General features: G+C 43.6%; 1 protein-coding gene across 7 annotated transcripts in view; it reads left to right on the top strand.

Annotated features, from left to right (window-relative positions):
• Window positions 1–26,629, top strand: part of CGNL1 (cingulin like 1) — a 169,612-nt gene that overhangs the window by 66,694 nt on the left and 76,289 nt on the right. For all 7 annotated transcript variants that reach the window (XM_055537840.1, XM_055537835.1, XM_055537837.1 and 4 more), the window contains 4 exons: window positions 427–528; window positions 1,907–2,055; window positions 7,793–7,928; window positions 15,607–15,819. In XM_055537840.1, coding sequence (XP_055393815.1) covers window positions 427–528; window positions 1,907–2,055; window positions 7,793–7,928; window positions 15,607–15,819 — 600 coding nt within the window. The remainder of the gene's footprint in view (window positions 1–426; window positions 529–1,906; window positions 2,056–7,792; window positions 7,929–15,606; window positions 15,820–26,629) is intronic.

Below are 26,629 nucleotides of genomic sequence, written 5' to 3'. Positions count from 1 at the left end.
AGGCTGAAACCATACTGGAAAGCAGAGAAGCAGGCAGTTTTTATTTGGAAAAGAACAACCTACAATTTTTCTCCTTGGGTTAGGTTTGTATTTCTGAGATGGATTGTTCTCATTTTGCCTAAGAAAATAGGAGGGCCTCTGTTTTTGTTGATTGTTGGTTTCCGGTCTGCTTCCCAGGAGCAGATGAGGAAGTACATCATTCTAGGTTCACGCATGGCTCACACCTGGATTTGGGTGCATGAGAGCCAAGACACTGCCTTTTCTGGTTTTCATTTCTGCTTTCCCCTTCCTTTTATTTGTAATTTTCTAACCACTTTGCTATAGGGTTTTAGCCAACTCCTTTTGAGAGTGTCATCCTGTTAAATCTATACAAGAAAAAAAAAATAAAGCACCTTGAACATTTAATATCTTTGCAATTGATTGTAGGCTTCTAATTCTTCATCTGAAGTCAAAGATCTCTTGGAACAGAAGAACAAGTTGACCACAGAAGTGGCTGAACTTCAGACACAGCTTCAACTGGAAGTCAAGGTACCTGTGATTTTTCTTTGTACTATTTTATTCTTTTCTATCTTGATTGATAGAGTATTTTAAGTACCTTGGGTTGTCCAAGTGAAATGAAAACAAGTTTTTTCCCAAGAGAAACTTTCTTCCCATAAACTGAGCAAATTCCTGTAAATTTAATTCCTGTTTTCTGAAGACTTTTTTTTTTTTTTGGTAAGTAACCAAAATCATGGCTGCAAATGGTGACTGCAGCCATGAAATTAAACGATGCTTGCTCCTTGGAAGAAAAGCTGTGACCAACCTAGACAGCCTATTAAAAAGCAGAGACATTACTTTACCAACAAAGGTCTGTCTAGGCAAAGCTATGGTTTTTCCAGTAGTCATGTATGGATGTGAGAGTTGGATTGTAAAGAAAGCTGAGCACCAAAGAATTGATATTTTTGAACTGTGGTGCTGGAGAAGACTCTTGAGAGTCCTGTGGACTGCAAGGAGATCCAACCAGTCCATCCTAAAGGAAATCAGTCCTGAATATTCATTGGAAGGGCTGATGCTGAAGCTGAAACTCCAATACTTTGGCCACCTGATGCGAAGAACTCATTGGAAAAGACCCTGATGCTGGGAGGGATTGAAGGTGGGAGGAGAAGGGGACGACGGAGGATGAGATGGTTGGATGGCATCACCGACTTGATGGACATGAGTTTGAGTAGGCTCCTGGAGTTGATGATGGACAGGGAAGCTGCAGTCTATGGGTTTGCAAAGAGTTGGACACGACTGAGTGACTGAACTGAACCAAAGCATGTAGAGAATGTTGGCTTTGACAGAGTAACAGAAATGCTGTTGGATTCAGATGGGCAAATTGGAAACTAAATGTATATAAAATGTCTGGACTAAGTAGTAGAAATAGCAGAATGTGATTAAGATGTGTTTGTTTTTCTTTTAGAAGTATTACAATTCATTAAGTGTTCAGTATTCTTTCTAGTTGTGAACTCTTATGCCTTAATTTGGAGAAGGCAATGGCACCCCACTCCAGTATTCTTGCCTGGAAAATCTCATGGACGGAGGAGCCTGGTAGGCTGCAGTCCATGGAGTCGCTAAGAGTCGGACACGACTGAGCGACTTCCCTTTCACTTTTCACTTTCATGCATTGGAGAAGGAAATGGTAACCCACTCCAGTGTTCTTGCCTGGAGAATCCCAGGGGCGGCGGAGCCTGGTGGGCTGCCGTCTATGGGGTTGCACAGAGTCAGACACGACTGAAGCAACTTAGCAGATGCCTGAATTGCACAGTTCCATCAGGTTGTTTAATAATCTAAGTGCAGAGACATGGAGTCCATCTGAGATTCAGGATTCAGTGGGGTGACATTAGTGTACAGTGGAGGTGCTTTAACTCACACACATTTGTTTTAGAATCAGCAGAACATCAAAGAAGAGAGAGACAGAATGAAAGCAGACTTAGAAGTGTTGCAAAGCCAGCATGACAGCAAGGTGGAGGAGAGCACTGTGCTGCAGCGGCGGCTGGAGGAAAGTGAGGGGGCGCTCCGGAGACACCTGGAGGAGTAAGTGTGGGCCCAGAGTCTGAGCCCTCCCCACCCAGGCTCCTGAGCCCATGGAGCCAGATTCTTTCTGTCTGTTTAATTCTCCGCAACCTTCCAGATCTTCATAGGGGCTGCTGAATCTGCCTTTTCTCCCTCTTACCCTTGCAAAATTGTAAAACCAGTGACGTGTAGACTGGTAAGCAGAATTTAAAAATTATTTGTGTACCTCAAAGGATGTTTTATAAAATTCTAGCCCTTAAAGTGGATCTCATGGCAGGTAAGTGAGCAGCTGGGGATCCTGAGTGCTGTATCTAGAGATACTTTAAGAGCCTGAGTCCAGTCTCTACAAAGCAATGTCATGTGGCCTCCACAGTCTTCTGCATTCAGAGTTTTATCCTGGACGATGCTGGCTTTTGTGACCAGTGTTTATACTTCTTTTGTGTCTTTAGAGAGAGAAAATCATGCCCAAACGGCCCTGCCATTTTGTTGTATTAAAATCTGTGACAGTGGATATTTTATTCATTTCAAGAGATTTAAATGAGAAAGATTAGCAATAGACCCACCACCGTTTTTTTCCCACTTGCTCTTGTTGCACAACTTCCCCATCCTATCTAAAGAGTCTGTGTAGATGAAAACCTGTCCACATGTAGAAATCCATGAACAAGAAACCAGAGAGCCCACATTTATGTGATTGTTGGGATTCTAGCAATGATTTAAGAACATACAAGTAAAATACTTGACCCAGTTGTATGAGGAGAATGTCTAAATGAATGTGTATGTCATATGAACAAATGTGGCATATACAAAGGAATACTTTGAATACCTCATTGTGAGTGTTTTATATCTGATTAAATCTGTGTGAAATACAGAATGAGCATGTATAACATGTGGGATGTCTGAATGTGTGAGCTGCATCTCAATAAATTGTATTCTAATCTGAAAAAAAAAATCTGTGACAAAAGGACTTGAAATGAAGGTCTGAAATGAATGGTGCCGTGAAGTCCACTGGCCGTGACAGAAGCCTTATGTGAGAGGTTAAGCAGGAGTGAAATCTAGAGGGAAATTCAAGAACAATAGGACATTGTATCATAAAAGCATTTCATTACCTTTGCCATTTTGATGGTGTGGTGTGTGCTTTTAAAATATTCTTAGAGGCTAATTTCAGAAAAGAGGTTGAAAAGAAAAAAACCCTGAAATTTAGAGTGTAGTAAAGACTTCACTGTGTTTGAGTGTCTCTGGGGAGGTACGGGTCAGCAGTGGACTGCTGCAGGGGCTCTGGGTGCAGTAGACCTGGGTATGGCATAAGCCCTCTTGGAGGAGGTTGCCATTAACCCCACCATAGAGCCCCCGGAACTTACACAGGACTGGGGAAACACAGTCTTGGAGGGCACAAACAGAACCTTGAGTGCACCAGGACGCAGGAGAAAGGAGCAGGGACCCCACAAGAGACTGACCCAGACTTGCCCGTGAGTGTTCAGGAGTCTCTGGCAGAGGCGTGGGTCGGCAGTGGCCTGCTGCAGGGTCAGGGGCACTGAGTGTAGCAGTGTGTGCATGGGGCCTTTTGAAGGAGGTTGCCTTTATCTTCATTACCTCCACCATAGTTTGGCTTCAGGTCAAATAGCAGGGAGGGAACACAGCCCTACCCATCAACAGAAAATTGGATTAAAGATTTTCTGAGCATGGCCCTGCCCATCAGAACAGGGCCCAGTTTCCCCCTCAGTCAGTCTCTCCCATCAGAAAGCTTCCATAAGCCTCTTATCCTTCTCCAACAGAGGGCAGACAGACTGGTTTTCCGTCACAGAAAGCTAACCAATCTGATCACATGGACCACTGCCTTGTCTAACTCAATGACACTATGAGCCATGCTGTGTAGGCTTGAAATGACAGAAGGGTCATGGTGGAGAGTTCTGACAAAACGTGCTCCACTGGAGAAGGGAATGGCAAATCACTTCAGTATTCTTGCCTTGAGAACCCCATGAACAGTATGAAAAGGCAAAAACATAGGACACTGAAAGATGAACTCCCCAGGTTGGTAGGTGCCCAATATGCTACTGGAGATCAGTGGAGAAATAACTCCAGAAAGAATGAAGAGATGGAACCAAAGCAACAACACCCAGTTGTGGATGTGACTGGAGATGGAAGTAAAGACTGATGCTGTAAAGAGCAATGTTGCATAGGAACCTGGAATGTTAGGTTCATGAATCAAGACAAATTGGAAGTGGTCAAACAGGAGATGGCAAGAGTGAACGGCAACATTTTAGAAATCATGGAACTAAAATGGACTGGAATGGGTGAATTTAACTCAGATGACCATTATATCTACTGCTATGGGCAAGAATCCCTTAGAAGAGATGGAGTAGCCATCATAGTCAACAAGAGTCCAAAATGCAGTACTTGGATGCAGTCTCAAAAATGACAGAATGATCTCTGTTCATTTCCATGGCAAACCATTCAATATCACAGTAATCTAAGTATATGCCCCATAGAAGAAGATGAAGAAGTTGTTGAACGGTCCTGTGAAGACCTACAAGACCTTCTAGAACTAACACCCCAAAAAGATGCCCTTTTCATTATAGGGGACTGGAATGCAAAAGTAGGAAGTCCAGAAATACCTGGAGTAACAGGCAAATTTGGCCTTGGAGTACAGAACGAAGCAGAGCAAAGGCTAGTAGAGTTTTGCCAAGAGAATGCACTGGTCATAGCAAACAACCTCTTCCAACAACACAGGAGAAGACTCTACACATGGACATCACGAGATGGTCAACACCGAAATCAGATTGATTATATTCCTTGTGACCAAAGATGGAGAAGCTCTATGCAGTCAGCAAAAACAAGATTGGAAGCTGACTGTGGCTCAGATCATGAATTCCTTATTGCCAAATTCAGACTTAAATTGAAGAAAGTAGGGAAAAACCACTAGACTATTCAGGTATGACCTAAATCAAATCCCTTATGATTATACAGTGGGAGTGACAAATAAATTCAAGGGATTAGACCTGATAGAGTGCCTGAAGAACTACGGACGGAGGTTCGTGACATTGTACAGGAGGCAGGGATCAAGACCATCCCCAAGAAAAATAAATGCAAAAAGGCAAAATGGCTATCTGAGGAGGCCTTACAAATAGCTATGAAGAGAAGTGAAAGGCAAAGGAGAAAAGGAAAGATATACCCATTTGAATGCAGAGTTCCAAAGAATAGCAAGGAGAGATAAGAAAGCCTTTCTCTGCAATCAATGCAAAGAAATGGAGGAAAACAGTAGAATGGGAAAGACTAGAGATCTCTTCAAGAAAATCAGAGATACCAAGGGAGCATTTCATGCAAAGATGGGCTCAATAAAGGACAGAAATGGTATGGACCTAACAGAAACATATTAAGAAGAGGTGGCAAGAATACACAGAAGAACTGTACAAAAAAGATCTTCACAATCCAGATAATCACGATGGTGTGATCACTCACCTAGAGCTACACATCCTGGAATGTGAAGTCAAGTGGGCCTTAGGAAACATCACTACGAACAAAGCTAGTGGAGGTGATGGAATTCGAGTTGAGCTATTTCAGATCCTAAAAGATGATGCTGTGAAAGCGCTGTACTCAGTATGCCAGCAAATTTGAAAAACTCAGCAGTGGCTACAGGACTGGAAAAGTTCAGTTTTTGTTCCAATTCCAAAGAAAGGCAATGCCAAAGAATGCTCAAACTACCTCACGATTGCACTCATTTTACACACTAGCAAATTAATGCTCAAAATTCTCCAAACCAGGCTTCAACAGTATGTGAACTGTGAACTTCCAGATGCTCAAGCTGGATTTAGAAAAGGCAGAGGAACCAGAGATCAAATTGTCAACATCTGCTGGATCATCAAAAAAGCGAGAGAGTTCCAAAAAAACACCTCCTTTGGCTTTATTGACTATGCCAAAGCATTTATGTGAATCACAACAAACTGAAAAATTCTTAAAGAGATGGGAATACCAGACCACCTGATCTGCCTTCTGAGATATCTGTATGCAGGTCAGGAAGCAACAGTTAGAACTGGACATGAAACAACAGACTGGTTCCAACTCAGGAAAGGAGTATGACAAGGCTGTATATTGTCACCCTGCTTATTTCAATTATATGCAGAGCACATCATGAGAAATGCTGGATTGGATGAAGCACAAGCTGAAATCAAGATTGCCAGGAGAAATATCAATAACTTTAGATATGCAGATGACACCACACTTAGGCCAGAAAAAAAGAACTAAAGAGCCTCTTGATGAAAGTTAAAGAGGAGAGTGAAAAAGTAGGCTTAAAACAACATTCAGAAAACTAAGATCATGTCATTCAGTCCCATCACTTCTTTGCAAATATATGGGGAAACAGTGGAAACAGTGAAAGACTTTCCTTTCTTTTGGGCTCCAAAATCACTGCAGACAGTGACTGCCAGCATGAAATTAAAAGATGCTTGCTTCTTGGAAGAAAAGCTATGACCAACCTGCTGCTGCATCACTTCAGTCGTGTCCGACTCTGTGTGAGTCGGACCAGGCTCTGTGTGAGCCCACCAGGCTCCCCCATCCCTGGGATTCTCCAGGCAAGAACACTGGAGTGGGTTGCCATTTCCTTCTTCATGACCAACCTAGACAGCATATTAAAAAGCAGAGACATTACTTTGTCAAATAAGGTCAGTCTTGTCAAAGCTATGGTTTTTCCAGTAGTCATATATGGATGTGAGAATTGGACTATAAAGAAAGCTGAGCACCAAAGAATTGATGCTTTTGAACTGTGGTGTTGGAGAAGACTCTTGAGAGTCCTTTGGACAGCAAGGAGATCTAACCAGTCCATCCTAAAGGAAATCAGTCCCGAATATTCATTGGAAGGACTAATGCTGAAACTGAATCTCCAGTCATTTGGCTACTTGATGTGAAAAACTGACTCATTTGAAAAGACTCTGATGCTGGGAAAGATTGGAGGTGAAAGGAGAAGGATATGGCAGAGGATGAGATGGTTGGATGGCGTCACTGGCTCAATGGATATGAGTTGGAGTAGGCTCCTGTAGTTGGTGATGGACAGGGAAACCTGACGTGCTGCAGTCCATGGGGTCGCAAAGAGTAGGGTACAACTGAGCAACTGAACTGAAAGACTTTACAAAATAAAAAAGGTAGAACAGCTGTGAGTTTAATTTGGAACAGAGGTCGGCAAACTTTTCTCTGTTAGATAATAAATGTTTTAGAGTTTATGGACTATACCGTATGAAATTGTTCATTTCTGCCATTGTATTGTGCAAATGACCATAAGCAATACATGAATGAGCATGGTTTTGTTCCAATAAAACTTTATTTACAAAAGCAGGCAGTGGGCCTGATTGGCCCACGGGCCATAATTTGCTGACTCTACTGGTCTGGAGTACTGAGGGTGGGGTTGGTACAGAGTCAGGTGCCTTTAGTGAAAACATTTATCATAAAAGTTGTGCCTAATTCCTTATCTTCTGTATTCAAATTCTAGTACCCTGTGGTCTCCTTTTGGGGAAGAAATATCGCTGTATAACCTTTCCCATTACAATGGCTTGAGTTCTCACTTGTCTTCTCCTTGGGCAATTAGACTGCAGGTATAGTTCTTACCAGTGCCTTTCTGGTTTGTGATATCTTGTTCAGCGCAGAACAGAGAATGGGAGGCTACCTGGGGACTTAGATGACTCTATTTGACCATCTGAAGGTCTGAAAGCAGACTGGATGAAAATAAGCAGAGACCAAGAGAATCTCTCTCATGGGTTTCCTTTTCTGCCAGGCTGTTCCAGGTGAAAATGGAACGGGAGCAGCACCAGACTGAAATCAGAGATCTCCAGGATCAGCTCTCGGAAATGCATGATGAGTTGGACAGTGCGAAACAATCTGAGGACAGGGAGAAGGGGGCTCTGATCGAGGTAAGCTGGGGCTGGAGGTGTGGGGTGGGTGGGGGAACGGGGAGCCGTTGTCTGTTGTGTGCTTGTTCTGCTGGTGAGTATGGTTCCCTTTTGTGAGAGCATCATGTGTTAACTCACATGGAGTCCCAGTCCAAATCCAACAGTTGTCAGCATGTTTCCGTGTTTACTCCATTTTTTCTTCTGTCCGGCCGTTCAACTTTGTTTGTTTTTTAAAAATTCATCTATCTATTCATCTTGATGAACTTTTTCAAGGGAATTTACAGATAATACCACATTGCACCCCTAAGCTGTTCAGCATGAATTTAAATCATTAGATAATTTTCTTATAACTACAATACTATTATCATATCCCCTTCATGGATCACAGCCTTGTCATGGTGAAGCGGCTTGCATAACTCAGTGAAGCTATGAGCCATGCCATGCAGGGCCACCTAAGATGGATGGGTCAAAGTAAACAGTTCTGACAAATTGTCCACTGGAAGAAGGAATGGCAACCCACTCCAGTATTCTTGCCTGGGAAATTCCGTGGACAGAGGAGCCTGGCGGGCTGCAGTCCATGGGGTCACAAAGAGTCGTATACGACTGAGTGACTAGCACATGGTTACACATAGTACACAGCAACTGTGATATGAGCTGCAGTTTTGGTGATGTGTTTTCAGGTGGAGGCTAATAATGAGACTCTCAGGAAAGGGAAACAGAGCACATTTTTTCTTAAAAATGTTCCTGGTGTTGCTGGCTTTCTGGTTATTTGCCTCTTTCATGTAATGGGAGCTATATCTTCTACCGCTGCCTTTCTGCAGGATAAGTTTGGACACAGTGAGCTTCTCTGTGCCAAAATGGGTTTCTCTCCATCTGGAAAATTGTCCTCAGTATTTTTATCAATTTCCTTTGACATGTCAGTGACATTTAAAAAATGATCTATGGTTTTTATATCAAATTAAATAGACCCCATCTCCTCATCACTTTCAGTTTATTCTTCATATCTTAATAAAAAGTGGCTAGGGGGAATCTGATAACAGATTATAGTTGTAGCCAACTTTTCCACTGGACTTGGCTTAGAATAGACTCTTAAACTCAGCGAACATTAAACACTTCTGCTTTTGAGTGCTTGGAAAAACTTGAAGGCCCTGTATTTTGTGAGGCTTGCATAATGCACAAGATTTTTCAGGAAATATCTTTTAATACTGTGCAGTCTGTTAAATGACATTGGGCCTCTATATGGAGTCAGTATGAAAAGAGGATAGAATCATTATTTAAAAAAAAAAAAGATTAAAGGAAAGAAAGAAGAAAGGAAGACATAGTAGAAAATGCCTATTCTCTTAGGATAAGACAGATATTAATAATTGACCAAGAATAGAATGACTTTGTTATTCTTAAGTAACCAACTGATGGTTTTTAATTTCTTTTTAAATTTAAGATACAAAAATAATTATAGCTCAACTGGTCAGTCATTTCTTTGACCCTGAGTATGTTGCCCTTTGTTTTGGTAAGTAAGTAAGTGAAGTCCTCAGTTGTGTCCAACTCTTAGCGACCCCATAGACTGTAGCCTACTAGGCTCCTCTGTCCATGGGATTTTCCAGGCAAGAGTACTGGAGTGGATTGCCATTTCCTTCTCCAGGGGATCTTCCCAACCCAGGGCTCGAACCCAGGTCTCCCACATTGTAGACAGACGCTGTACCGTCTGAGCCACCAGGGAAGCCCAATGGTGTTTTATCCCTGACATTTACCAAGATGCAAGTACTTAGGTATCAGTAAAATATTCTGGTTATGAAATCTTGTTGGTTTAGGGGTAGACTGCTGCTCAGAAATAACATCTCTAACATAAGTATAAGCTTATTTTGAAGTGATGTTACTGAATATTATACACAGTAAAGAAAATGATGATTCTGACCAGCTGTGTTACAATTTCTAGGCCATCTTTCTGTGGAAAAAATGATGTAATTCTTTGTCAGCTGTACGTTTTTTTGAGGGGAGGGCACACCATGTAACATGTGAGAGCTTAGTTTCCTGACTGGGGATCAAACCCGTGCTCCCTGCAGTGGAAGCAAGGAGTCCTAACCACTGGACTGTCATGGAATTCCCATTTCTTTTCTTTCTTTTATGTTTGATTTTTGGATTGTCAGCTGTAGTTTTGATATATGACCTTTACTTGTCTTTTCAGTGAGCAAGGGCTTCTGTGGAAACTTTTGTGCAAAGGGTCTAGATCAGTGTTTTTTCTCCTGTTGACATTGAATACCTATGGGTAGGTGGTCTGTGAAGATGTTCTGTGGACCTGTGAGTGGCTCTGGATGTTCTGGTCTGTGTCTTTCTGTGGCCCTCCTGTCAGGACCGTCTCTGGCCTGTTGCTGTGAACAGCCAGCTCCCAGAGCATGCTTCCTTTTCTTCTCAACTTTCCTTGTTGTCTTTTCAGGTTCTGGGCAAGTTTCTTTGCTTCCATTTAAACAGGTTGACCTCCTTCTAGGCACTTCCAACTGAATCCCATCTTTTCACTTGCATCTGAGAGACAGAGCACAGCCACACCGCTTGCTCCTCAGCCTCTCTGGAGCGTGTAGTTTTGTTGTCAGGCCTGCAGAGGCTGTACAGTGAAGGGAACCAGCATTGTTATCCAGTCTGGGTCTCATCTTGGCTCTATCACTTATATGCTAGGTGATCTTAGGCATGTTATTAATAGCATCTCAGAACTCCAGTTCTTTTTTTAATTAATGAGAACAATAGTATTCATCTCCTATGATTTTTAGAAGTGCTTAGCATAATTCTTATTATGTAGTTAGTACCAAATAGTCAGTCTTTTTAGCCTAACCCCCCTACTCCTCCCCATCCACCCCCAAATATACATCCGTACTAGGTCTTTATCTCTTGTGGCTTCATATGAAGCTAGCCTGGATGTGTATAGGTTTTGAAGGGGCTGATTCTGCGTACCCAGAGTTTTCCTTTGTTTTCTTTCATGGGAGTCTGCAGACTGGCATGTGCATCTCTGGTGGACGTTTGCATATATTTTGAGGTTTATATGTTTTACTCTTGCATCATTGGTGGCTCAGTGGTAAAGAATTCGCCTGCCAATGCAGGAGACATGGGTTTGATCCCTGGGTCTGGAAGATTCCCTGGAGAAGGAAATGGCAACCCACTCCAGTATTCTTGGCCTGGGAAATCCCACAGACAGAGGAGGCTGGCGGGCTACAGTCCTTGGGGTCACAAAGAATCAGACATGACTGAGTGACCAGAAAGCAGCAATATGTTTTCTCCCACTTCTTTGGCTTGATATAATTGACAGTAAAGCCTCAGAGGTGATGAAGTTTTTGAAACCTCTCTGTGCCTTTTGGTCTCTACCCTGGAAAGCTTCAAGTGCTACTCAGTGATACGGTGAGGTGTAATCTGATTGGATTTGTACAGCAGAGTCCATTTAAGCAGCGGCCCCCAGTTACAGATAACAGCGTGTTGGTGTAGAGTGGACCATAAAAACTTAGTTTCTTGACATGCATTGGTGGCAGTACACAAAAGGCAACATGAAACACAGATATATCCTGGAAAAGATAAGTGTGGGAAGAGGAACTGCGTTATCGTCAGAACAATTGAGAAATGTGTGAGAGTAAGGGCAGGAAACAGGAGTAGGCTCACAAGGGCTGCTGTGAAGAAGCTGGCAGGAGGCTCCAGGAAGACCTAGAGGGGTTGCCAGTAGCAACAGTGATATGTGTGTGTGGAGGTGTTTCTAATAGCCCTGAACTGGACAGGGGAAGCCACAGGCATCTCCTTAGATAAATAGCAGAATGGGGTATATTTTCATAAAATTTGCTTATGTGTTTTGTGTTTGGTGCTTTGGGAGAGCCAGAGTTGCTCTCATTACCTGGATGATTCTCTGTGAGTTTCTTCTGAGCTTATTAGTGCCTGCTAGCTAGGTTCTTGAGGAGCTAAGTTTTAGTCTGTGCGGTGCAGCTCCACCCTGGAATTGCAGAGGCTCCCCTGCTTTAATGGGGCTTCCCTGGGTGTTCAGCTGGTAAAGAATCTGCCTGAGATGCAGGAGACCCTGGTTCAATTCCAAGGTTGGGAAGATCGGCTGGAGAAGGGATTGGATACCCACCCCAGTATTCTGGCCTGGAGAATTCCTTGGGGTTGCAAAGAGTTGGACACGACTGAGCAACTTTCACTTTCCCCTGATTTAATGTATGTACATGCCCTAGAGCAGTGGTCCCCCACCTTTTTCACGACTGGTTTTGTGGAAGACAGTTTTTCCACAGACCAGGGCAAGGTTGGGGGGTTGATTCAAGTGCATTACGTTTATCGTGCACTTTATTTCTATTGTTGTTACTTTGTGATCTAATTTATAATAATTATACAACTCACCATAATGCAGTATCAATGGGAGCCCTGAGCTCATTTTCCTGCAACTAGATGGCCCATCTGGGAGTTTTGATATGAGTTTGCAAGCAATAGATTTATTACAGTCTCTGTGCAGTCAAATTTCTCTGCTAATAATGTGTATTTGCAGCTGCTCCCCAGTGCTTAGCATCACCGCTTCAGCTCCAACTCAAATCACCAGGCATTAGATTCTCATAGGGAGTGCACAACCTAGATCCCTCACATGCACAGTTTACAGTAGAGTTCATGTTCCTATGAGAATCTAATGCCATTGCTGATCTGACAGGAGGTGGAGCTGAGGTCATAGTGCCAGTGATGGGGAGCAGCTGTAAATACAAATGAAGCTTTTCCCATTGCTCACCTCCTCCTGCTGTGCAGCCTGCTTCCTAACAGGCCACAGACCAGCATCAGTCCGTGACCTGGGGGTTGGAGACCCCTGCCCTAGAGCAAAGGAGGGAAATTCCATGGTCAGTTATTCTTAAATTGATACAAATAGTGTCACCCTCTCATCAGTGACCCACGTCTTGAATGCAAAATAGTTTTCTCTGTTGAGACCTCAGTTGTCAGGTGACAGCCCTTCCTCCAGTTCTACAGGAGCTCCAAGAGGACAGGATGTGTATTTACTCATGAACTACCAGTGAAGGAATGGTTGAGTTTAGAGTTCTGACATCTCCAGACTCTTGCTGTACTGCCTGTGCTAATATATGCCCAGAACAGGCCTGCTCCCAGCAATCACTGATCCACCCATCAAAATATAAATCAGATGTGTTTTCTTTTCAAGAAATGGATAATCTTGTGAATGAAAGTGAAAGTCGCTCAATCGTGTCTGACTCTCTGCAACCCCACGGACTATACAGTCCATGGAAATTCTCTAGGCCAGAATACTGGAGTGAGTAGCCTTTCCCTTCTCCAGGGGATCTTCCTGACCCAGGAATTGAACCAGGGTCTCCTGCATTGTGGGTGGATTCTTTACCAGCTGAGCCACAAGGGAAGCCCAAGAATACTGAAGTGGGTAGCCCATCCCTTCTCCAGTGGCTCTTCCTCACCCAGGAACCAAACTGGGGTCTCCTGCATTGCAGGCGGATTCTTTACCAGCTGAGAGAGACAAGCAAATAGAATCTAGATACAAGGATTGCAAGGTAAAAGTATTAAGTACTGTGAGAAGCACAGCTAAAATGAGATTGGGTATTCAGGAAGGGGGTTCAAGGAAGACTTCTAGGAGTAGGTCATACAGTGTCTGAGTCTTGAGAGGTTTTCTGAAAGACAGAGACAGATGGGACCAAGAGGGGTGAAGGATCCCCCTGACAGAAGATACCTTGTGGATGATGGCATAGACTGCAGGTGAGAAATTGGAGGTGGGGGAGCTGTTGGGTAGCTCGTGCAAACCACCTGGGCCAGAGGTGAGGAGAGCCTAACCCTGGAGAGGGGAAGGAAAGGGTCTAAGATGTTACAGAACTATTTAGTCATGAGGGGCAAGGATGAGAGGGATCAAGGTCGTTGCCAAGCTCCCGAGCCTGTGAGCTCCTGAGCAGGTGCTGTTGTCCCTGAGAGTAATGAACAAAGGGAGAGGAGAGGAAGGGACTTGATGAATCCACTGAGAGACATAAGCCTCCATAGGTGCCTGAGGGACATCCACATGGCTGAGTCTTGCAGGCCTGAACTCAGATAAGAGTTGGAGGTAAAGGTTTGGGAGTTATTTATGTAGAATTAATAGCTGGAAAACAAAACAAAACTAGGTCAACTTGTCAAAAAAGAACAAAGAATGTGAAGTCACATTCTTAGGGATCATCTTAGCTTTTTAGGAAGAGGGAGGGAAAAGCCAGAAAAGATTGTCACAGAAAAAGTGGCCCAAGGGAAGAAAACAGGAGCATGTAGTATCTTTGAACTGCAGGGGAAAGAGAATTCTAAGGGTACGAGTACAGAGGATCAAAGCTTGTGTGTGTGCTCAGCTGCTCAGTCATGTCTGATTCTTTGTGGCCCCATGGACTGTGGCCCTCCAGGTTCCTCTGTCCATGGGATTTTCCTGGAAGAATACAGGAGTGGGTTGCCATTTCCTCCTCCAGGGCATCTTCCCAATCCAGGGATTGAACCTGCGTCTTCTGGACTGGCAGGTGGGTTCTTTACCACTGAGCCAGCTGGGAAGCCCCAAAGAGGATCAAAGGAGAGTAAAGAAAAGTAAAGACTGAGCAAAGGCCTTTGGATGTTGAGATGAAGAGGCCAACCTTGGAGGGAACAGGGGTAGTAGAGTAGGAGCAAAAGCCATTTGCAAGAGATTAAGGATGATCAAGAAGTACACACAGTGAGTAGAAATTATACTTTCAAAAGTTTGGTGGAAAGCTTGGTTTTTTATGTGTGTGTTTTGTTTGTTTTTGCCCTTGACTGAGAGGATTCTTGTCCCCTGAGGAAAAGGACATAGATTCAAGGAAACAGAAAGGAACAAAATGACGAGGAAAAAAAAAAGACGACTGATCAATAAAGACTTGGAGCAGGCTGGTGAGGAGGAAGCTGGCAGTCTGTGAAGTGGCTTGGGGCGGGGAGGAGGCCTGGCATGCAGAGGAGCTAGGTGGTCAAGCCCAAGTCCTGGCTGAGTGCACAGTAGGGACGTCTGTGGAGCAGGGGGAGCCTGAGCTTGAGGGTTGCGGAGCAGGTCTGATAAGGAACGGTGACCTGAGAGGGGTGCCCAGCTTAGGCAGGACACAAGTGTGTTGAGGTGATGCCACTGGTGGTGGAACTTGCTGCCCCAGTTTGGTGACTTTGCTCATGAGCAGTGAGGTTATGAGGCAGGGAAGGTGGAGAATGTGTGACTGTTATACCTGCTCAGAATGGAGCAGAGGCATCCTGAGGACTTGGGCTGTGGGCTCAGAATGGAACCGAGGCATCCTGAGGACTTGGGCTGTGGGTTCAGGGTTCCAGGGGTGAAGTAAGAGGCCAGCAAGTCTGCAAGTGCCCCCCACCTGCCCCCCGCCAATGAAGCAATAACTCGTGAAGGCCACTAGCAGGGACTGCAGATCATTGCACTGAAGTGAAGTGAGATGGAAAACACAGGCCTTGCACCTCAGAGCATCGAGAATGGAACCAGTTTCCCTTTTCTCCCTCAAATTAAATCTCAGGAAAGCTAAGATAGTGGAATCAAGGGATACGGTGGCTTGTGAGAAGGGGAAGAGAAAGAGAGGACAGGGGCTAAGCCAGTATGTAGCGTGCGGGGGAGAGAATAGGGAGGTCTGGTGAGGGTGTGACCGTGAGTGCGGGGGCTGAGGTGGAGGCGCCTGGCTGCTCAACAGAACGCTTGTATCCTCACCTCCCCACTCGTGTGTTCTCTCTGCAGGAGCTCCTGCAGGCAAAGCAGGACCTTCAGCATCTGCTCATTGCCAAAGAGGAGCAGGAAGACCTCTTGAGGAAGCGGGAGCGTGAACTCACTGCGCTGAAGGGAGCCCTGAAGGAAGAGGTTTCCAGCCACGACCGGGAGATGGACAAGCTGAAGGAGCAGTATGACGCTGAGCTGCTGGCCCTGCGGGAGAGCGTGGAGGAGGCCACTAAGGTGGGTCCTGGCCAGAGGGGCAAGCAGGGCACAGAGGAGGCCCAGGACCACCTCGCCCAAACCTGTGTCCGTTGTTGGCCTTTCTTTTCAGGACAGAGTGAAACTCAGTTTCATCCCATCATTGATCCAGAAGATGAAAAGTGAAAGTGTTAGTCACTCAGTTGTGTCTGACTCTCTGCAGCTCCATGGACTATAGCCCACCAGGCTCCTCTGTCCATGGGATTCTCCAGGCAAGAATACTGGAGTGGGTAGCCATTCCCTTCTCCAGGGGATCTTCCTGATCCAGGGTTTGAACCTGGATTCTCCTGCACTGCAGGCAGATTCTTTACCATCTGAGCCACCAGGGAAGTCCTGTTGATCCGGACCTTGTTCCCAAACAGTAAACTCAGCAGTTACACTGTTGACCACCCTTAAGTCCATAAATAAAAAATTTAAGGACACTGCTTAAAATCTCTGGCACGTTGTGAGATATAGAGGCCCAGAAGAACCCTTCCAGGATTCCTAGGGCATTGCTGCCCTTGCTGATGGGGCAGGATTGCAGACAGGACCTGTGTTTCTGGCATCCTTCCCCCCACCCCACTCTGTTCTTCCTGACTTGTGAAGCCTTTTGTTAGATGATTCAAGTTCTTTTCTCAGCGGAGTTACAAGAGGGTTAATGAGCTGAATTGCCCAAACCTTTGCAAGATAATTTTTCTCTTAATTGAATTCTTGGCTCCTACAAATGGATTCTAAATTATTTTGAGGTCTTTGGTGTGGGCCTTGAATTGGCTGATTATGAAAAGGGGGAAATGAAGGGGAAAAGGTTTTGAAATGTCATGCCATCTTTAGGGAAAGAGGGGAATTACACAGTGTAAATGTTTTATGTTCTCTGCCATATATAGGTTCAGGATGATGAAGAAAGAACTCTTGATATTGTTTATTCTGTGGTGATTACAGTAAGAGCTTAGGGCTGGTCAGTCCTTTCTGCCCTGCACTCCACAGTGATTCACTGATCTTCAGTTAGAGCACAGTAATTGCAGATGACAAGAAGTGAAAAATGGATTTGTTTGTGTAACAGTAAAATGCTTGGGAAAAATAGTCGGTTTGGGTTTATTATAACTGAGGTAGTTTAAGAAAAAAGCCTCTTGTTCATTTGCCTATCTTAACTTTTTGAGATTTGATTTCGTTTGAGGGAGAAAAATGAAACTGATTTAATTTTCAGTGCTTTGCAGGGACATATCTGTTTTTTCCATCTCATTTTCTTTCTGTGCAGCAGCCTGGTGTCCTTGCTCTTGGCCTGTATGTGGTGCTGCTTTTTGGGGAACATGCCAACAGGCTGCTGAGTAAAATAATTTTCCTTTGGACCCAGCACGTCTTTATTATCGTCAGACCTTACATCAAAGCTTGAGTTAACATGGCTTATTCATTGAAGGGTAGTTGAGGATGATATTTGGCAGGTTTGTGGTGTTTTGACTCTAAGGAAAATTAAACCTACAGCACACATAGGATGCAGGAAACTTTATTGGAAGCTTTTAGGTCCTTTGCTGTCACATGTTATAAGCAGGGAAGGGAATGATGGTAGGTGAGGAAGTATCTTTGTTGCATGGGAATGAGATAATCTGTAAAGATTTAGGCTCCTGGCTTTTAAGCACTGCTTCACATTAACAAAAAAGGATCACATAGACCAAATACAGGCCATCTGCAAGTTGACAGCGTGTGACTTTTGTCCTCTCGTCCGTGTCCCTCACACAGTGTCTGATGCATGATCACATCTCTGCAGTGTCTGATGAGTGAAAGTGGAGGATCAGTTCCTCTCATAACTGGATTTTCAGTCCCTAGTGTGTGGTTCCGGTTAAATTTTCTTCAGTCATGATGTGGGAGATCTTTTAGGAAACTGCTGTTTCTCTGTGAATTTCTCTGCCTTGCTTTTGCATTTCCCTGCGGTTTCTTAAAGAGGATCATGATTGTGTTTTTACACCCCATTAGCTTTTGCTCCTGAAGGTGTTTGCTGAACAAATGTGGCAGGATCATATTTAATGGAAAAAAAAATTAGCACTGTAATGGACAGATGCTGCCTTTTTGTTACACTATGTATATGTGGGTACTATATAATAGGATTTTAGTAGTGTTATATTAACTACTCGGAAGAGAGAGAACTAAATATAATTTTTTAATTTTGTAAAGTGTTTCTTAAATTTATATACCAGCCTTTAGACTTTGCCTGTCTTGGGAGGGACTCATCCACTACTGTGATTAAAAGCTGACATTTTGTTAAGGAACTGCATTAGTTTAGAAAGCTTATTTCCTTGGTAAGCCTTAGGAGGCAGCCCAACCTCCTGGCATCAGTTTTTAAATTTTTGCCACTGCCCCAGGGCCAAAAATTCCTAAAGTGCTATTTTATCATTGTCAGATAGCAAATGCTTCATCCTCGCCGGAGCTTGAGCACTAAAAGTTTTAAATTTCTAGAACATTTGGTGAAAACCATCACATTATATTAAGAATGTTTTACAGGTATTCCAAACAGATACTCTGTAAAAGTGGTTTTCGTAGACCCAGAGAGCCACAGCTTTTTAAGAACAGATTGATTGCTCAGCAGAAGAGAATTCATGAGCTCCCTGGTGCTGGGGGCTTTGCAGGGGGTCCGGGGGGATGTCCTTGTACAGCAGAGTGAACGTGGTTGGGGGCATTAGGTAAGCTGCTTCAGTTTCCTCCCCACAGAAGGAGGGGTTCTTCACGTTGCTAGAGGATTCTATCATGCAGTCTTTAAAAGGACTGTTGAGGACTTTTAAATGTTGTTTCATAATATACTTCTTTTTTTAATGTTGTGTTCTTTTATACTCTTTTACACTCTTTCCAGTTTTGGAAGGGAAATGTCCTCTCTCTCCTTGAGTTTGTGGCAGTGGCTGGGATCCACATGCAGAAATGGACAGTCAGTGTGTGACTGTCATCTGGGAGTGAAATGAAGACTCTCCACAGCTGTTAGCATCTTATTTTAATCCTTACCCTCTTCTTGTCCCCAGTTCTTGAGCAAAAGAAGTGTAGTTGGTGGTCAGTGTTTTCAGATTTCTCAGAGACTAAAAATTTCTCAGAGACTCAGGTCAAATTCCAGCTCCTCTACCAACTTCCCTGCTTGGTTTTTGGACCTTAAGAGTTTCTGGGGGCCTGGTATTGCCGGTTACAGAATTGAAAGAGTAAATGCCCCAAATGAAGTAGAAATGAAGTGCTATAGGACATGGCTTGTGTTGGTGGCAACCAGGAAAGATTTCATGGAGGGAGCTGTGAGAGGTGAGGGGTATTTGGACGTGTGAGCCTGGAGGCTGAGGACACCGGAGAACCAAGTACAGCATAAGGAACACCTTGTTAGGTGGGAACGTGAGATGTGTGTCTGGGCTGGAGCCTTGTGGAGCAAGAGAAGTTAAGGTGAAGTGGAGTTAAAGTGTTTGCCGTTTGTCATGTCCAACTCTCCATGATCCCGTGGACTGTAGCCCACCAGGCTCCTCCGACCATGGGATTTTCCAGGCAAGAATACTGGAGTGGGTTGTCACTCCAGGGGGTCTTACCAACCCAGGAATTGAACCTGGGTCTCTTGCACTGCAGGCAGATTTCTAACCATCTGAGCTGCAAGGGAATCCTTGAAGTTAAGTGGTTAGACACAAAAAGAGAGTTTTAAGAGTTAGAGACACTGATCCAAAGCATGAAATTGTGTTTGGCTCTCATTTCAAACAAACCAATTATAAAAAACTTTTTGGTTTAAAAAAGAAATCATTGGGGGCATTTAAACACTATCTCTGTATTTACTGATAGTAAGAAATAATATAAACAATTTTTAGGGGTGAAACAGTGTTACTGTTTTTCAAAGTCTTTATCTTTTAAAGAAACTAAAGTATTGGGTTGGCCACCAAGTTTGTTCTGGTTTATCTGTGACAGCTTACAGAAATCTCCAAACGAATTTTTTGGCCAACCTAATATTATTTATGGCTGAAATAGAAGGCTATCTGGAATTTGCTTTGTTTTTGTTTTATTTTTTTAATTTTAGTTGATATATAGTATTAGTTTGAAGTGTACAAGATAGTTATTCAATATTTTTATAGATTTATGCCATTTAAAATGACTATAAATACAGGCAATGGCACCCCACTCCAGTACTCTTGCCTGGAAAATCCCATGGACAGAGGAGCCTGGTAGGCTGCAGTCCATGGGGTCACTAAGATTCAGACACGACTGAGCGACTTCACTTTGACCTTTCACTTTCAGGAAATGGCAACCCACTCCAGTGTTCTTGCCTAGAGGATCCCAGGGATGGGGGAGCCTGGTGGGCTGCCATCTATGGGGTCGCAGAGTCGGACACGACTGAAGTGACTTAGCAGCAACAGCAGCATAAATACAGGATGTATTCCCTGTGCTGTATAATGTATCCTTATAGCTTACTTATTTTATACATAGTAGTCTGTACCTCTTAATATCCTCTTGCCTCTCCCCCTTATAACCACTAGCTTGTTCTCTGTATTTATAAGTCTGTTTCTGTGTTGTTTTATGGAATCTGCCTTAAAATAATTCACTGGGGGGAGAAAATGAGTAGGGGTATGGTTGAAGCAGGATTAGCTATGTGATGATAAGTGTTAAAATTTGGTGATGACTCAGTTAATTATACTATTCTCTCTACTTGGGTTCAGTCCCTGGGTTGGGAAGATCCCCTGGAGAAGGGAAAGGCTACCCACTCCAGTATTCTGGCCTGGAGAATTCCATGGACTGTATAGTCCATGAGGTTGCGAAGAGTCACACGACTGAGCCACTTTCGCTTTCACTTTTCTCTGCTTTGCTAATGTTTGAAATTTTTTATAAAAAATGTTGGATTCTTTTGTAGTAATTTTTTTTAAAAGAACAGCACAAAAAATTTAAAATAGAAAAGATGAGGTGGATTGAAATTGTGAGGACTGCTTGAATACCCTAATGCCATGACAGATGAGTAGGTTTTCTTTCTTTTTCTCTGTTTTGGCTGTGCTGGATTCTTCATGGCTGCCTAGGCTTTCTTTCATTGCAGAGAGAGGGGGCTACTCTTGATTGCTGTGTGCAGTCTTCTCACTGCCATGCCTTCTCTTGCTGCAGAGCACAGACTCTAGGGTGCGTGGGCTTAGTGGCTCTGCAGCATAAGAAATCTTCCCGGACCAGGGATCGAACCCATGTCCCCTGCGTTGGCAGGCAGATTCTTTATGACTGAGCCACCAGGGAAGTCCCAGATGAGTAGATTTTAAGTGGTAAGGTAGCACTTTGTTTTTTATTAGGGATCTAATGGGGGCATGGTTCTGTAGAGGTGTGACCAAGAAGTCAGAGAGATTAGCAGTTGGAAGAATGAGAAGTAAGGCATGAGGAGGAATGAGCCTCAGGTCAGGGCTGACAGGAGAGACCCCACAGGGGGCATGATGACGGGTGAGGGAGGAAAGCGAGACCAAGCCAGGTCCTGGGTGCTTGGAAGGAGGCCTTTCCAGGAATAGGAAGTTTCCAGTGGGGCTTTTGGGGGAAGCTGGGTAGTGAGAGGCAGGGCAGCCCTGTTGCTGGGCGGGATGATGAGGAATCTACGAGGGAGGGGGACACTGCTTGGGGGCTGTGACTGGACAGAGAAGATGGGCTTAGGAGTGGAGGAGAAAAAGGATGTAGATGCAGGGACTTGAAGATAAGCAGCCAAGTCTGGAAATAGAAAAGCAAGGGGAAAAGCATTGTATTTGGCTTAATTAATGATACATTTGAGAAATTTCTAAAAGCAGCTTGTTTTTGTATTATATACATTTTTGTTGTTGTTGAGGAAAAATGGTAAACTAAAAGTTGATGTACTCCTGCAGGTTAAAACTAAATGCTTCTGAATATTTTGAAAGAATTGCATAGTATTATAATCCCCCAAATCTTCCAGTTAAAAAAAAAAAAAATTAAAAAAAGAAGGGTAATACAGTTGTACCTAAATTCCTTCTGTAGGACCATCAGAATGAAATCAGGGAGTATGTGTATTATCAATTAAAATTACTTGTTTTTTAAAATCAGAGTATAGTTGCTTTAAAGGGTTGTATATTACATACTTATGTGTTGAGTCTGTGTGCTTTTACAGTGTTTTGCTCTTTATATTATAATTTCTTTCTAATGTTATGCCCACATTTTATATTCTTAACCCTTAGAGAAATTTTATTCAAATTCAGTAATGTTAAAACTTTTTTTCCCCCTCTCCAAAACTGCCCTTCGATTATGGCCTTATGTTTATGTTTCACTCAATGATTTGGAAATGTCACTCAAACTTATAAAAACGAATATGTGCTTCTTCCCCATAGCACGTCTAGATTTTTCCTTCCCTCTTGCCTACCAGTCTGTGAACAATTTCTTTTCAAAGCGTGAGGTCAATAGAGGGTCAGATGGTAAAACCAGTGCTAATCTCAGGATCAATGGAATTGCCTCCCTTAAGAGAAGGCTAATTCAGTGTAAAATCTCATTTCTGTCTTCTCCAAGGGGGAGCCAGGTTAGCAAGGGAAACTGTAGAAATCCGTATTTCCTCAGCTCTTTAACATCACATAATCAACTTACTCTGAAGGGCAGCTGTTGAGAGTAGGGGATGCAAAGATGCAGAGATTTTGGGGGATGCAGCAGGTTTGTAATCAGTGCGCAGGGAAAGGAAAATGTCTCTTTCCTAATGGGCCTAGAGTGAATCAGAACTCTCCATCAACAAAAGTAAAACGGGAAAGATTCAAGGTTAAAAAGTTCTCCACCTTTTCCTTTTTTTTCCCCTTTCTCTAGTTTCCCCCTCCCCCGAACTGGCTCTTAATAATTATATCACTCTTCTGCATTCTGTCCTGATTAAAAGTAGCTAAACAGGAGGCTTGGTGTGGCGTCCTGGGATGTTTGCTTTGAACCGTCCATCAAAGCCCCAGACATATCACCTCCCTGTGGCTCTGCACATGGGTCCTGGTAAGCCTCTTATGAGTCTAGGTGAACAATAAGGACATCCTGGCACTTCACTCCTGGTGTTTGGCCTGAGCTGCTACAGTCACTTGCTGTGGGTGCAGAAGACAGAGTCAGAGTCCCTGACATGCCCACTCATTTCCCGTCAGATATTTGCGTGTGTTTTACCACTGCCCGTCTCTGAGAACACAAGTCAGGCCAACCATGGTTTCTCGCTTCAAAGATCTTATAGAGTCTTGTGGGGATAAAATGTGCAAATAAGAGGACGATGAAGTTACAGATGCTGTGGTTGAGGCCCACGCCCGTAGGAGATCATGAAAGGCTTATTGCCTTCAGTGGCAGCCGTCAGGAGAGAACCAGCACATCGTTCTGCAACTTGACACCCTCCTAGTCTTTTCTGTACAAAATACTTAAGGATTAGACGTGAGGACGACACTTCCTTTCCCAGGACCTCTCTGAGAGTTTCTGGCAGTAGCCCATCTTGAACCTGCTGGCTATGTGCCCAACTCCTTTTATTTATTGTTAATTTAAAAAATTAAAAGAATTTTTTTTTTTTGCCTACACCTTGTAGCGTGTGGTATTTTAGGTCCCCGACCAGGGATCGAACCCACCCCCCCTGCATCCCTGCTTTGGATGTATTCCTGCAGCTCCTGGGGAAGAGGAAGTGGAAGGACTTTCAGGTCATCCCGTGCACTCAAATGACCCAGAAAATCACAGTGAATTCACATGCCGTATGAAAAGCAAGTGTGGAAACGTAATCAGGAGGAAAGTAAAAGTGAAGTTACTCAATTGTGTCCAACTCTTTGTGAGCCCATGGACTGTAGCCCACCAGGCTCCTCCGTCCATGGGATTTTCCAGGCAAGGGTACTAGAGTGGGTTGCCATTTCCTTAATCAGGAGGAGGAGAAGTAAAAAGCCTCATCCTGGCTTTGCTTGCCTGTTTCCCATTTGGATGAAGAGTGACCAGAGGTCAAGACATAAATAACTCAGAAGATTTGACGACCAGCAGTCAGCATCATGTCCTCACCATTGGGAATGGATTGTTGATACAGTTGTGGACTCTCTATCAATAAGTAGTTCATCCATAGTCATCGAGCATTTCATTTGTGCCAAGCACTGTGCTGGGTTGTGGGGATAAAATGGAAAAGAGTGGGAGTGATAGACACATGTATAAATATGTGTATTGTGATAAGTGCTTTGAAATGGAGGGACAGAGGGGAAGCTTCCTTGAGCAAAATGAGGATGGAATCTGAAGGGTGAATAGAAACTAACTAGGTTTCCCTGGTGCCTCAGACAGTCAAGAATCTGCCAGAAGTGCAGGAGGCTCAGGTTCGATACTTGGGTTGGGAAGATTCCATGGAGAAAGGAATGGTTACCTACTCCAGTATTCTGCCTGGAGAATTCCATGGACAGAGAAGCCTGGCGGGCTATAGTTCATGGTGTCCCCTAGAGTTGGACATGACTGAGCTACTAAGACTTTTACTTTTTTTTTTTTTTTTCCAAAAAAGCTCACAGGGTGTTCCAGGCAGAGGAAACAGCATGTGCAAAGGACTTGGTGGTGGGTGGGAGTATGGTCTATTCAAGGTATTGAAAGAAGGCCAGTGAGGCTGAGCTGTGAAGGACAACCAGAAGTTTGGATTGAGAGGAAGTGGAGAGTAGCGTAGGGACCAGCTTATGCAGCCTGTGTGCATCTGAAGGATTTTCTTCTTTGCCCTAAGAGCAGTGGAAATCATGGAGGACTCTTATTTATTTATTTAAATTTATTTATTTTTATTGAAGGATAATTACAGAATTTTGTTGTTTTCTGTCAAACCTCAGCATGAATCACATAGGTATACATATATCCTCTCCCTTTTGAACCTCCCTCCCATCTCCCTCCCCATCCCACCTCTCTAGGTTGATACAGAGCCCCTGTTTGAGTTTCCTGAGCCATACAGGAAATTCCCATTGGCTATCTATTTTATATATGGTAATATAAGTTTCCATGTTACTCTTTGCACGCATCTCACCCTCTCCTCCCCTCTCCCATGTCCATAAGTCTATTCTCTATGTCTGTTTCTCCATTGCTGCCCTGTAAATAAATTCTTCAAAAACATTTTTCTAGATTCCGTATATGTGCATTAGAATAAGATACCTATCTTTCTCTTTCTGACTCACTTCACTCTGTATGATAGGTTCTAGGTCGTGGAGGACTTTTAAATAGGTGTATGTGTATGTGTGATGTGAGCAGATTCTTCCAGTGGCAAGGAGTCAGCTCTGGTCTTTACAAGTAAGGTGTGTATTCATGCTGCCACTTTATATTGGAGGTACCAGTTCTCCAGGGTCTCTTCAGCAATCCATTTCTTTTTTTAAAAATATTTATTTATGTATTACTGTACACCCATGGCTGATTCATGTCAATGTATGGCAAAAACCACTACAATATTGTAAAGTAATTAGCCTCCAGTTAAAATAAGTTAATTATAAAATAAATAAAATAAAATTGCAAAAAAAATTTATTTATATATTTATCTGTGCTGGGTCTTAGTTGCAGCATGTGGGATCTAGTTCCCTGACCAGGGATCAAACATGGACCCCCTGCATTTAGAGCTTGGAGTCTTAGCAAGTGGACCACCGGGGAGATCCCTCCATTTCCATTTTTAATGTGGTTATCGCCAGCATCTCTCTCTGCTGAAGGGCGGGCAGAAGGGGAAGGGAATTGGGAAATGGGAAATGGAGAGTCCCATTTTGTTTGTGATATTTTGTTCTTTGCCAGCTGTTCATTTCCTGAATTTATAAACTTTGTGAGCAAGTAGATGACGGTGAATAGGGACCATGGATGATGGGAGAAGTTTGGTGTGGTATATTAGTGGTGAGGTTTGTAGAAGGAAAGTTTTGCTTTCTAACAAGGCTGTTATAATGTCATGGTGCTAGAAATACCTTTAGACATTTATGGAAGTGTTAATAGAATAACTTAGTAAGGTACTTGTCTATCTCCCCAAATGGAACAAATGTTCTGAGATCTCAGAATCATTCATGGACCCCATCCAGAGTCCAAAAGTGTGAGCAAGGCAGAAACAGTGGCCACTGTCTGAGGGCCAGTAGCCAGGTGCATTTCCAGTTGCAGATGTGGTCAAACCACGGAAAGATGATGGCACTCACTATGATATTACAAATAGTTGCATCTTTAACGTCTCAAAGGAAAACTGCCCTAATTTTGTCATCAGAAATCCTATAGTCTGTGTTACATTTTTTCTGATCTTCTCTTTCTGACCTTCTAAATTCTGCCTGATGCTTATTTTCTAAAGACTTGCCAAGATCATTAAGTAGATTTCCACTTGGTGGAAAAACTTGGCACTATTATGTGATCACTCTAAGCAGAAAATGGAGCATGTCATAAGCTCTAAACCCATTAGATAAGAAGCAGTGTGGACCCAAATATCTACAACGTCAAAGTAAATCAGGGTAGATAGGGCATTTCTGGTAGCCAGCCTCTGAGATCCTGTGCACCCGCCACCGTGGTGTATGCTTCCTGTGACTCTTGCTCCTTGGTAGGCCCATCCAGTGTTGAATAGGACTGCTCTGTGTGACCAGTAGGGAATGGTGGAGTCTGACTTCCAAGGCTAGATCGTAAAAGACACTCTGGCTTCCTCTTGAATCCCTTGCTCTGGGGAAAGCCAGCTGCCATGTTGTGAGGGCCCTCAAGCAGCCTGCGCAAAGTCTCATGTGATGAAGAACAAAGCCTCCTGTCAGTAGCCGTTTGAGTACACTGTCTTAGAAGTGGATCCTTAAGACCTGCTCAAGCCTTCAGATGACTACAGCCTTGGCCGGTATCTTGGGCCAATCTCATTAGAGACCCTGAGCCAGAACTACCAAACAAAGCACTTCTAGATGCGTTACTTTCAGAAGGTCTG

Source organism: Bubalus kerabau, chromosome 10, assembly GCF_029407905.1.
Source record: "Bubalus kerabau isolate K-KA32 ecotype Philippines breed swamp buffalo chromosome 10, PCC_UOA_SB_1v2, whole genome shotgun sequence".
Lineage (NCBI taxonomy): Eukaryota > Metazoa > Chordata > Mammalia > Artiodactyla > Bovidae > Bubalus > Bubalus kerabau.
The sequence above is the reverse complement of the archived record's forward strand: the minus strand, read 5'-3'. Positions and strand labels throughout refer to the sequence as shown.